Here is a 13,141-nt window from a genome sequence, read left to right as displayed (position 1 = left end):
ACCCTGCCTTAAATACGTTGAATTTCTTTGTCAAAGTTGGTACATGAATTCTTAAGTCTCATGACAACAAAAGTGCGATCTCAAAAGTTGAGAAAAATGACAAGTAGCTGAAATTATGGAACAAATCGATGCGATTTATCGCACGTCGCTCTGACAAAAAAATGGCGTCCATCGAATCACGTGAAGGACATTTCCCTGCACATACTCAAACCCTCAGACTCACAAATCTAGATCCAATTGTGTGCGCTTCTCCAACTCCCAAGACAGAAGATGATGTATGAACATCGCTCATTGTCAATGTCAAGAACAAACACAAGTGCACAAACAACGCATGAATCAACCGCCGTCGATGCAATCGTAACTCTCGCGTTCAAAGTTGGTTTTTTGCTTCCTGAGATATAGAGACACTGTGAGCATTATAGGTTTGCTAATATGCTCAAGGTGAAGGACGGTGGAACAGATGACGCTGAGTTCTGTAGATGAGGCATGGTCTCTACGGGAGGTTATGATGCAACTGAGTGGAAGGTGACCGACGTACTATCTGTCAACCAATCAAATCATTCCATCTGTCAACCAATCAAATCATTCCATCTGTCAACCAATCAAATTATTCCGGAAGGAAGCATAATATTATGGCCTGGTTACACGCTCAAATTTCCGTCAAATTCCGATCAAAAAGATGACCAAGATGGCTGTCGAGAGTTATCTAGATTGAGTACTCATCAGTAAAATTAATTAAAACAGCGTGTTGATTGGAATAAGCATGAAATAAGCACGGTTGTGTGGATTTCAGATGAAGGATGAGCCCCACAGCTCCATCATCTACCATCAAATTTTTGCAGGCCGCAGAAATTTGATGGTAGATGGTGCGCACCAGTCACCATTTGATCGGAAATTGATGGAAATTTGAGCGTGTAACCATAGCCAATACATGTTTAAACCCAGAACTGAGGGGAAAAATTCGGTTGCAAATGAATGTCTTTTCATTTTGGGCACCGAACCTTTCTCAGCGCAGGTAACAAAAGTGTCGGTCATAAAAACCGAATTTCAATAAGCTGGGTCAAAGTTCGGTTTCTGTGACCGAAAATTTCGGTTACCTGAACCGAGAAAGTTCGTTGTTTAATATAAGTCAATTTTTATTCCTTGGGGTTAAAAAATTTAACGTGAAAAAAATCTTTGACGCTATTGACAACTTTGAGCATGTGAATTATTTGCGTTCTCGACGTGCTTTAGTGAACACGAAAAAAACACTATGAAACGTGGCGCAAACTAAATGTAGCAATGTGCTAAAGTAGTGCTTGGACCACACAATTTTGCGGGGGAAACAAGGCCAAAGAGCTCACACATTCCAGCTAGAGTTACAATGTCAGAAGAGCTCAAAATTTTCGACTCTCATTAAAATTTTTGAACCTTTTTGGCCATGTTTTCCTGACAAAATAGTGTGAACCCAGCTTTATTTTACCATACTGTTACGCACATACTTAGTTAACATATGTGCAAAAAAATTGGTTCTATAATATCTGATATCAGACTGAAGATACGAGAAATTTAAATTTGCAAAATACGCCGCAGGTACTGTCATAGAGCTATCACATGGCCAGAACCTGGCCATTATCGGAACTCTTGAACAAATTGGCCAAAATTTGGCAAAAATTTGGCCACCGTTTTTTGACTGTTAGCAGCGGTTATGATTTCAATGGAAAATATTGAACATTTTGAATTTTCATTGAAGTTGGTACGTAATTCCGATTCTCTTTGATTGGTTTATGCTATCTTAATTTATTGGCTTATTTTTCAGCTGGAGACATAGAAGTTGGAACGTCGTTCTGATTCCCTTTCATTGGGTAATGATTGCTTAATTTACTGCCTTTTTCCAGTCAGAGCAGTGTTTGAAAGTGACAGTATGTGCTGGCACATGATTTGTCACTGAATTATCTTCAATTTCTTACTGATTCATTGTTTAAGTACTTATTAGCATAACTCCGCAAGCGAACGACCTACACGTGTGTCAGACATTCTGCTGGAAGGGAGTCCAACTTGAGGCGATAGGAAAAACATATCTTCAAATCTGCAGAATTTTAGCCAGTTTATTACAAGATGTGCTAAAATGACACACATCTGGATAAGACTGACTAGTTCTCTACATGTTTAAGGGGTAATTTCCTGGTCCTTGCTTCCAATATTTACGGTTGGCTACGAAAGAAAGAGAAGGAGTTACCAAAATATTACGGAAACGATACGTTCCTGGTAGGTCTGGCATACTTCGTAATTTATAAAACTTGAAAAAAGATATGTATGTACATACAGAGAAGCCGCTTTTACAGCGCTCTTTGGCACTTTGCTACTCCCCATTGTCTAAGTCCCCTATCCTCCCACAGGGATAAAACTCACCGTGATAAAACTAAATATGAACGTATTTATGCTAAAAGGAACTATGTGCATTGGGATGTGCATTGGGATTGTGTGTGACATTGTTCCTTTTAGCATGAATACGTCCATATGTTTCAAATAACCATGGGGAATAATAAAATACAAAGCTCTTGCTAACCGGATCATCTGTGCCGAACTAATCCAAGTGATAAAGGATCCGGATAATCGATAGAGAAAATAATATTCAATTATGTGCAAACATAAATGAATTGGCGCAAATTGCAAGTTTGAAAGAAAGATTCTGTCTTTTAAACTTTCTAACTTGATTCTATCGCGTTTTTATCTTAGCTGTTGAAGCATTCCAAAAATTGCAAAATGACAGAGTAATTCAACCGAAATGAGTGCCCTGGAGTCCCAAATCGACCTGCCTTGGTCAACTATACAGCCCTGCCAAATCGATCCGAATATGGATAATCCGAAGTCCTTATAGGTTCAGTTACACGATCAAATTGAGCCATCAAACTGAAGCTCTGAATGGTGGAAAAAGACCTGAGGTGAGGATGCAACAAAATATGAGAGGCCCATTTTGATGGTTCAATTTGATCGTGTAACTGGACCTTATGACGTCAGCTCCGGATCGTCATCGATAATCAGCTTCGTTGTAATTTTTTGACTTTCAGTAATTTTGGACTAGAATTTACAACATGTTTTTCATCCTAAAAATGAACTGAAACTGACGATTTTTCAGTTTCTTGATTTCTGATATGCCTGTTTTTAAAAATTTACTGTATGTTCACAGCTCATATGTTTTTATACTAATATAATACTAATGTTTAATACCAATATTGTTCTCATTCTACATTCACGGCAAGGAATCCAGAGCCTCTCCGGTAATTTTTCTCTTTAATATACAGCGCAGGGGTGGGGGGCAGTATATATAGGTGCCTACCCCTCCGTCCGCAATCGCCACCGCCGAAATTCTCCGGTCCGCAAAGTCCACCGGCCCTGTTCCGCATGTCCGCAATCGCCACCGTCAAAATATGAGAATCCGCAAACGCCACCCGATTCTTAGAATCCGCAAACGCCACGTCCGCAAACGCCACCGCACCGTTAATTTTTGGCCATCCAGGAAAGGAAAAGGACGTAACTAGAGGGAAGAAAAGACGCACTGGCACTCGCCAGTCCCAATGAGAGGAAACTCGGAGAACTTATCATGAGACCCCTCTTCTCCCCCTCACCCGTAAATAATCTTCCGGACAGACCACGAAAAAGATCCATTTTCATGACAAGACAAAAATATGGAATATTGCATCACCTCAAAAATGACAGATTCCTTCAATTTAAAATTTCACATAAACAATTTCTTCGTTCACCCCACTAGAAATCCATCCTATTTTCAAATTCAATGTTATAATTATTACTGATTTCCATTCATCTCCAGAAGAATTGAATTGATGAAAATAGGAAAACATTTGTTCACAAGTCAAATACGTTACATTTTACACGTAGGTACATATGTAATTTGTTTGACACGAGAATTTCAATTGCTCTTTTTTCAGGGAAGTCAACCGAAAATATGCATTTTTGAGACCTACAATTTATGTATGGAAATTCATTCAAGCCTTTTCGCTCTTGAAAATGTTAACTCTGCTTCCAGCATCAGCCAGAGAAATTATTTTGGGTGAACCTGAAACTCTTAGTCTCAAAAATCAGGACGCATTGATCGAATATATCAACAAAGTTCAGTCATCGTGGACGGTAATTAGAGTTAATGTTATTTTATTGTTAAGTAATTCTATACTTCAGGTGTTTAATAAGAATGTTGATAAACCATACCGACGCGACGGTTAGAAGCTGTGCGACTGATGAGACTTGCAGACTAATTCGTGGGGCATGAATTAATGCTTACCTGGAACAGAAAATGAAAATATTTTATTAAATAAGGCATTTCTAATATTTGCTTAAAGTTAGAAAAATACGCTAAATGTCATGCTGCAAATTCGGTGCCAAAAAATGTCTGTGAAGGTCAATGAGACCTACATTAGATACCTGATTATTTGCTCCCCGTCTCAACTGTGCAAGATTCAAAGAACCATGAAATTAATGTCTGCTGTACGCTAGATATACAGCCAAGTTTGTAGATTTTCTGCAGGTGAAATAATACGTAAACCACGGTAGGTAGTTAGAAAGCATGATATCGACTCCTTAGCGCGCAATATCCTTAGTTTTTAAAACGCTTTTTACCGTTTACCGCGTGCAAATGGAGTTTTTCTTAGTGCCTGGCTATGTTTATAGAGAGACAAAAAAGGTAACCTGAGTAAAATGAACGAGCAATCTTGCAAACTCTTACGAACTTTCCTTACATTTGAGTTCAATTGATTAACACTGTTTGTCTTTGCCAAATAAAGAATAAGATGGAAACATCCACTTGAAAACAATTGAAATCATACGTAAGAAAAAGTCTGCGAGAATATTCATTTTTTGCATTTTGTGATCATTTCAGGTGCAAGGCAAGATTTTCTTGCGTCTTTTTCTGGGCAAACCTGATATTTTACGACAAGGAAATCCTGCTCACGGACGTGACACATTTTTATTTATTTTTTTTTTTTTTAAAAAAGAAAGTGTTATATACTACACGAATTTCGCAATAAAGATTGGATTACGGCCTTTTTTTATGTACCCGTCGGGATTTTAGTGCGATTGTACATTTAGGAAATCTCTTCATCTGGCCTTTATTCCTGCAACACAAAACCCCTTGATCAGAGAAGAAAACCAAGGAATTAAGGTATAACCATGCTCCCGGGTAAATATAAAAATACCGATAACTTGGAATTTAAAGGGGAAGTATTAGTTTCTGATTAGTATCATCGATTAAAAAAAAATGATAAGTCTGCGCCAATTGGTTCCGATCTATCAACTGTTTGTACGTAATTTTTGTTGTTCCGTAGGCAGGAAAAAACTTTCCTGATGACACGCCTGAAAGCTACTTGAGACGGCTTGCTTCGTTTCGCGTACCGGAAGACGATTTGCCGAGGTTACCAGTTTGGGAAGAATCTGAGGATGAAGGCGGGGTAACTTATCCACGTGGCGATCCACCCGCTGAGTTTGACGCCAGGACAAAATGGAGCAAGTGTGCCAGTATTTCTCATATTTACGACCAGGGCAACTGCGGGAGCTGTTGGGTATGTATACTACCCCAGTGTGGTACGGATAAGGATAGAGGGTAATAGATGCCCTCCTTTAACATTTTGGCGACAATTGGGGTCTGTAATGTTTGATGAGGTTTTTATGTTTCTAATTGGAAATTGAAACTATTGAATGCCAAAGATATCTGCGATTAATGTGCTTCATCATATTTGATACAAACAAACAAAGTTTCCTTCGATAAAAATTAAGCAAGAAACCGGTTAAGATGCACGATATTTGATTTTATTTAAGGTCAAACCCTTGTTGTGCTCGCATCTGTTGACTGAAAACATGAAATGATATTTTTTAACTCAATTCACAGGATCGCAGAATTTGTAAGCTTCCCTTCCTTAAGTTTGACTGAGTAAGCGTTAAGTTGAGAAATAACGCAGCATTTCAACTTCATTAATTTTTGCTCACTCTCAGGCAGTATCCACGGCGTCCGTCATAACGGATAGGATTTGCATCACCACTGACGGTGCCTTCCAGGGCACTATTTCGGCATGGAACATTGCATCTTGCTGTACGGATGAGGTCAAGTGCGGTGCAGGTTGTGAAGGCGGCCTTCCCGCAAAGGCTTTCCAACACTATGTAAAAAACGGTTTGGTCACAGGAGGAGAATTTGGCACGAACCAGGTAAAAAGCGAATTTTCGCGATTAAATATCATTCATCAAACGAGTTAATGAATGCTGAGTGATGCCGATGATCGGTGAAAGCAGGAGCCAATCAGAGTTCAGATTTTTTTAAAAATAAAATTAAGAAGAAAATACGAAAATATGAAACTCTAAAACGCAGCAAATTGCATATACAGCAGACTTGAAATGACAAAACGCGACAACCGAGAGAAATGACGAAACAAAAATTCTGGTGAAAGATGAAGTTTCTGACATAGATTGCATCAATTCAAAAATCGAATTCAAGTCCCGAGGTGAATTCGAAATTTCAAACTGATGGATTTCAACGGTCTCCGGTGAGACCAACGAAGAAGTCGAACATCGTTCAACCGATCGCGAAAATTCGCTTAACGGATTTGTTGCATGGTGTGGAAAAAAAGAATGAAAAACTTGAGTTCCCGAGAAATATTCCATGAAATTAGCGAAGGATTTATTCTTGTAAAATATGAGATCACCCATTGTAAAAGGCTAGATGTACGAGCGGCACTCTGAAATAATAATAATAATAAAAAAAACAATATCCTCTTCCTTTAAATTTAGGTATCAATTTCTTTTAAGGAGTTTTAGATTTCTTTTTGCCGACTAGTTTCTTCTCCACCCATTGGCATGCGGCAAGCGCCCGTTGCTTCTCGAATTCTTTCGGGAAATTTCAAATATTTTAACTTATTTCCAGCTTATTTCGGTTGATGCGCATCAGCGCAAATATTACCAAAAAGCATATAAGCATTATTAAAGCATTATTATATTATTATTATATATTTTATAAATATTACCCATCGGAAATATTTCATGAAATTTTCAAGAGAATGGGTTTGTGCATAATATGAAAAACAAGGCCAATCTTGCAAGCCGCACTCAAATATCAAAAAATATACAGCTGATAACGTCATATCTTTGATACCTACCATAAGCTTGTAATGGGTCAGTTGCGCTGGTCTCAGAATCGTGTTTTGGTGTTTGACTCTTGTGGATCAGCTAAAAATAATAAGATCTGTTTGAACAGCAACTTTCTACGTTCAATATTAACAGAGCTATCGCGCTTTGAAACGTTCGTTTAATGACGTCATCCACCGGGGTAGTGACCTTGGTTTCATTTGTCATGGAGACACAAATTTTAACTGGTTACTCAACGTTAAACTTGGATGGAAGCAAGGTGAAAGGGTAACCAATAGTATCACTACCGCGGTGACGTAGAAAGTTGCTGTTAGGGCAGTTCTTATTATTTTTAGTTGACCAACAAGAATCGAGCATCAAAACACGAGTCTGTGACCAGCGCAACTGACCGATTAACAATTAAAATTTCTGCTGCTACAGCTTTATTTTCCTGTTTTTTCCCTCAAAATGTCCAATTAAGAAAAAATTCAGCACTCAAAGAGTTTATTCCAATTGATTCCCAGAAACAAAAATAGCGAAATATATGATTTATTAAATTGAAAATGGACTGGTACACAATAATGTAAGAATCGATTTTTTCATGATGAAAGTTAGTATTTTCTATGTATTGATATTCACAACAACCTCGCGCAAAAATGTATCTGAGACGTATGGAATGGACCCTCTGCATCGGCTACGGTGAAATTTATTCAATACTTTTCTCGTCTATGATCAAAAATCTCGATTGACGTCGTTGTATAGTTCGATGACATTTTGTGCGAAATTATTGAAGAAAACATTGAAACTTGTAGGGTTGCATGCCGTACGAAGCAAAACATTGCTCTCACCGCATGGGTAAAGATGGAAAATTTCCAGATTGCCACAGTTACAACGAAACAGTGGTTCCGAAATGTGTGACGGCGTGCCCTAATAAAGGCTATAAGATTGCGTTTGCCAAGGACAAACACTTTGGTGAGTATGTCAAACTGAAAATGAGGTATGGGCGAAGGAAACAGACCAGGAAAGTTCCATTTTTTCTTTCTTTTCACAAGATTATATCAATTGAGCAAATTATATAGAATTTGATTATTTTCTTGCAAATTCAATCGCAAAAATGAGGTGAAGAATATAAACCGCACCCTCGACTTAAATCGATGCTGTAAAATTAATAGTAGATTTATGCTGTTGATTACTGTTGTAAACGAAGATGGATTTGCATAGCATCGTTAAAAGAGCCGTCTCCATAGCTCAAGTTACGAGTATTTTCTCCGTTTAAGAATAATTAATTTATAAAACTTGTTCCATTTTTTTTCTTGTAGAACTTTGTGAAATTAATACAAAATAGCTTTTAGTGTTGTAGTTTTTAGTTTTTCCTTACCTAGTGTATTTAAAAGCTCAGGAAACCCACAGAAGCTTTTTTGGACGCTCGGCTTTCTCTTTAATGATACGTAACAAGTAAAATTAAGGAACAAACCTTTTAGAATCATTTGAAGTAATATTTGTGAGAATTTGAATAAGTACTAAAAACATACGCTTCGATTCTTGTAAGGCTTGACTTTCCTCGCCCGCAGATATGGTGTCAAAACTGAGGAGCTTGAAGGACAAGGCTCATATGTGCAATTTTTGAAAAAAATTAGGTATTGATGATTTAAAATAAAACCAGTCATAATGCATATCCTATGAAAATTCACTCCCAATTCCAATTTTTAGGCATCAAAAAGTCAGTCTGAGCTTTTTTTCAACCGGGAGGATCCATGTAATTTCGAAACTTCAAATATGTATTTTTCGAAACACCAAATACTGCACTCATGCGCCTTGTCCTTCGAGCCTCTCAATTGTTAAAAATTAGGAACCGTTTTACCTATTAGTAGTAACTAATTCCAGGAAAACGCGCATACAATGTAAAGGCTGCTGATCTCAAAAAAGAGCTAAGTACTTATGGTCCGGTTGTGATGGCTTTTGAGGTATTTGAAGACTTCTACCTGTATAAAACAGGTAAAAAATTGTTTCAAACTTCCAAAATCGAGACTTGTAGGCCAAGACGAAAAAGAGCTTATTCAATCTGAATCAGTTTTCCAGAGGCGGATCCAGCAATTTGGCAACACCGGAGTTCCTCCATTTAAACCAATGTTGAATAATCGATTCTTGTCGGAGCACCTGGCCCCACCAAGAATCGATACATTTCCGTAGGTTTAAATAGGGAAATAACAATGTTGCCAATTTGTTGGATCCGCGCCAATGGTTTTCCCACCGGTCAAGAGCCTCGTCCTCTTCAATTTTTGCATTTAAGATACGCCCCTATTGCTTTTCGCCGTCAATATATCGATGGCTCAAGTGCGACACCACGTATCTCTGTTGCGGTGTTTCAAAATTTCCGCTCCTAGTTGAATTTTCGAAGAGGAACGAGTCAACTCAGTAGCTTGAAATTTATACGGAATATTTATACACTAACAGAGAAGAAAATTCAAGGAAGTTTTCAAGAAATTACGTTGACTAGTTTTCCGAGGAAAAATGAAGTATAATACCGGAAGTCTGCAACGTCACAAACGGGCATGAGATACGTGGCCTCACACTCCAGCCATCGATATGTTGCAGACTGTTGGGATGGACTAAATACAGAAAATATTTTCTGAGTGAGATTTAAATCTTAAAAATAAACATGAGTTAAATGGTGTTCATGCGTTTTTACTTTACTTGTATATAAGTAAGTAAAAGGTAAACCAAGACACGAGTACTTACTGTTTGGCATTTAGGTTTACCTTTTACTCATTTATTTATTTATTTATTTATTTATATATTAATATATTAATTAATGATAGTAGCACGCAAGATGCGGGTGCTTTATTGTAGACCAGAATAATCTCTCTAAACGCGGCGAACGATATATTCAAAGTCGAATTATTTTTGTCGGTTGAGCCCATCTTCAGGGCATCAAAAATGAAGCTAAAAAATAGCACGATTCAAAACATTTAAGGTGATTCGACGGTTGCCATTTTTTGTGTTAGAGCGACGTGCGATATATCGCATCAATTCGTCTCATAATTTCGGCTAATTGTCATTTTTTACGAATTTTGAGATCGCACTTCTGTTGTCAGGAGACTACAGAATTCATGTACCTAATTTGACAAAGAAAGTCAACGTATTAAAAGCAGGGTTTTTTCAGAGGAAAAATACAGCATTCGATACTGATATCGAAACTGCACTCGATCCGAATGCGATATTTTTCCTCTGAAAAAACCCTGCCTTTAATACGTTGAATTTCTTTGTCAAATTTGGTACATGAATTCTGTAGTCTCATGACAATAGAAGTGCGATCTCAAAATTCGTAAAAAATGACAAGTAGCCAAAATTATGGGCCGAATTGATGCGATACATCGCGCGTCACCCTGATACAAAAAATGGCATCCGTCGAAAAACCTTAAGCCCCCATTTCCCCATTCCCGCACTCTTGGATGTTCTATGAATTTTCCTAGTTGTGGAACATCTTTCCTTAAAATGTCAGACCTCCTTCCACAAATGTTGGAGGGCGTTGGGGAGAGAAGGTCCAAGTCAAATCCTTTCTATCTCAATATTTCTTGGACAAATAAGGTATGACTACCCAATTTGCGCTGAAAATCGTTTAAAATTACACGTTATTACATTTTGGAAGAGTTTCGCGCTGGCTCCCATTTTAAAGTATTCTTTACGTGTTTTTTTTTTTTTTTTTTTTTTTTAATTTTGTGAGACTGTTACAATGATGTCAAACTGATTTTCCTTAAAATTTAAAAGAAAACTAAATTGATGTGGATTTTTTCAGGGATATACCACCATACGACCGGTAAATCAGTGGGCTGGCATGCTGTAAGGATAGTCGGTTATGGCAACGGCTACTGGCTGGCCACCAATTCCTGGAATCCCGAATGGGGAGACCACGGGACCTTCAAAATAAAAAGCTTCGTCGATGAATGTTCGTGTGAATCGAAGTATGGTTTTGACACAGCTGAGCCGAAATAGCAATGCTTCAGGAGTGACCCCTGCATGCACGTCTTATGGATACATTATTTTCACAACGTACATTTTTTGGTCTTTTGATTAAATTCAAGTACCCAATTTTCAATCGAAATACGATATGATAAAAATTGGAGGATGAAGTATCCACCCCAAGCTACCATCCTCCAAAAATAAAAATGTTTACGTTCTGAAAATGTTTAATTTTGACTTAAGTTCGTTCAAATCATGTATCAGGATACTCCTTGCATTTTCTATTTGTGTTGTGATAAGATTTTGTCACTTAACTTTCTGACGGAAAAAAAATCTTTCTCCTGACCCCTCTCCAGAAAGTATGTTGATCCATACCCATTTGAACAAGGATTAATAAATGTGTAATGAATATAAACTAATAAAAACCGTTTTTCTTCTTTTCATCATTCACAAAATCATAAAAAATGCATTTTTACAGAATTGCAATAGAAGACATAACTTCAACAATTACGTATGTACTGTGTGCATTGCACATTGCAGTTGCAAACTCACCCGTCTCATGAAACTTATCAGTTATAGATAGGGTCGGAGGCTATCTAGGCAGGGACTCATTGTCCACACTGAACTCTCCCCGACTGAGATTCTCGCTAACACTCTAAAAAATGAGTGAAAAATCGTTAGTCGGCTAAACCTCGTTAAAACATTCGAATCGTAGCCAATAACAGAATTTCTCAGGTAGGGACTGTATCCTTATAATGTGGCTGTTGAACATTTTTTTCTCAATTCAGTTTCGTTAAGAACATAAAAAATGAGGGAACCCATCTTTTATCTTTTTTTCATTTAATCAAATTTTAGTCGGGAAAACGACTTTTCAATTGCCGAAAGTTCATTTTAAAACGGAAGAAAATCGCGCTAACAAATTTCGTGACGTCACAAGGATCATAGACCACCATGATACTCTCACTTGCGATTGTTTATATACATTCCGGTCGTACAGTGGCCATGATAAATAAGCCTCATTACACCCGTATTACCCCTCCCCCCTCCCCTTTTTACCCGTACATCCTTTTATGACGTCATAAGGATAAAGCCGCAATGAGAAACGCTCTACTCATCATCACAACTTTAAGCTCCTTTTAGTCAGTCAAAAACGCTGTTTCGAGCTTTTTTAAGCTCGAAAACGTGTTCCTCGCTAAAATTTGCAAATGTTCCACCCTTTTATTGAGCAACTCCAGGATCATACGAGAGCCCCATTATCATATGAAATCACCACGTAAACGCAATTTTTCGTGAAATGCTAGATAATATGTTTTCTCCTCAAAACATTCAGGGAACAAATCAGACAAAGGGAAGGAAGTCTTGGAATCTACTCCAAAACAGGGTAGGTATATGAATGTTTACAATTTCCATTGGTTAAATGGCAACACTACAAATGTCGTCATTTGTTTAATCTAACTGTCATTTTATCGGTGCTAAAAATACTTACTATTAATACCTTATTAAGGTGATCTCTAAACTTCTCATTGTGTGATTCGTTTCCTACGTAAGATGTTGAAGAGAAGCCATAGGACGTTTTTGAAGAACGCAAAAAGTTGCACAATCTGATCAGTGCTGCAAAACTCATAAGTTGTTTCTGCGATAAATCCTTCATAATCGATGGATGAAAAGAATAGGCGACCAGACGAAGTCTAAACTGGATGAAAACGTCACATGCTTTCTCTACAAAACCTTATGTAGAAAATAATTCTTAGAACGCACAGTGGATCGAGTCAGTCAGAGAGGTCGGACTTGAAATTCTTTACTAAAACTGCAAATTTTGATCTTTAATTCGCCACATTTTAAATTTTGAGGGATGCCTCTTAAAGAAACTTTCACGAGAAAACCAATGGAATCACTTTTATAACCTCAAAATTTTGTAAAAACGGAGTTATGAGCGTTTAAAGTTTCCAAATGTTGTCCGACCTATCCCATTGACTCGATCCACTGTGCAACGGGACGCTCGGAAATCAGCTCTCGAATGAGATATTAACAAGTACGTTTTTACCACAAATAAAATTGAAGTTAGATTATACAAATT

The 13,141-nt window shown here is 37.6% G+C and overlaps 2 protein-coding genes across 3 annotated transcripts in view; one reads left to right on the top strand and one right to left on the bottom strand.

Annotated features, from left to right (window-relative positions):
* The window catches only part of LOC109031668 (uncharacterized), a 93,740-nt gene extending 84,654 nt beyond the window's left edge, over positions 1–9,086 (bottom strand). The window contains exon 1 of the mRNA XM_072300773.1: positions 8,966–9,086. The gene's annotated coding sequence lies outside the window, so the exon portion shown is untranslated. The remainder of the gene's footprint in view (positions 1–8,965) is intronic.
* On the top strand, positions 1,888–11,469 carry LOC109031711 (cathepsin B-like cysteine proteinase 4). 2 transcript variants are annotated; one of them, XM_019043388.2, is made up of 7 exons: positions 1,888–2,247; positions 3,930–4,128; positions 5,319–5,552; positions 5,983–6,192; positions 7,917–8,076; positions 8,989–9,099; positions 10,901–11,469. In XM_019043388.2, the coding sequence occupies exons 2-7, from the start codon at positions 4,009–4,011 to the stop codon at positions 11,095–11,097; spliced, it is 1,032 nt and encodes a 343-aa protein (XP_018898933.2). In that variant the 5' UTR covers positions 1,888–2,247; positions 3,930–4,008; the 3' UTR covers positions 11,098–11,469. The 2 variants fall into 2 exon arrangements, with proteins under 2 accessions (XP_018898933.2, XP_072156929.1); XM_072300828.1 differs by lacking the exon at positions 1,888–2,247 and having other exon boundaries at positions 3,323–4,128.
* Positions 11,470–13,141: the final 1,672 nt, after the last annotated feature.

This window comes from Bemisia tabaci, chromosome 5, assembly GCF_918797505.1.
Source record: "Bemisia tabaci chromosome 5, PGI_BMITA_v3".
Classification (NCBI taxonomy): Eukaryota; Metazoa; Arthropoda; class Insecta; order Hemiptera; family Aleyrodidae; genus Bemisia; species Bemisia tabaci.
This window is presented reverse-complemented; position numbering and strand designations above follow the sequence as displayed.

What these genes read in the sequence shown, in the direction of transcription:
- LOC109031711 (XM_019043388.2), top strand. Translation starts at nt 4,009, where the DNA reads ATGTTAACTCTGCTTCCAGCATCAGCCAGAGAAATTATTTTGGGTGAA. An exon ending in GAGAATTTGGCACGAACCAG is followed by an intron (nt 6,193 to 7,916) that starts GTAAAAAGCGAA and finishes TGAAACTTGTAG; the next exon opens with GGTTGCATGCCGTACGAAGC. An exon ending in TGCCAAGGACAAACACTTTG is followed by an intron (nt 8,077 to 8,988) that starts GTGAGTATGTCA and finishes AACTAATTCCAG; the next exon opens with GAAAACGCGCATACAATGTA.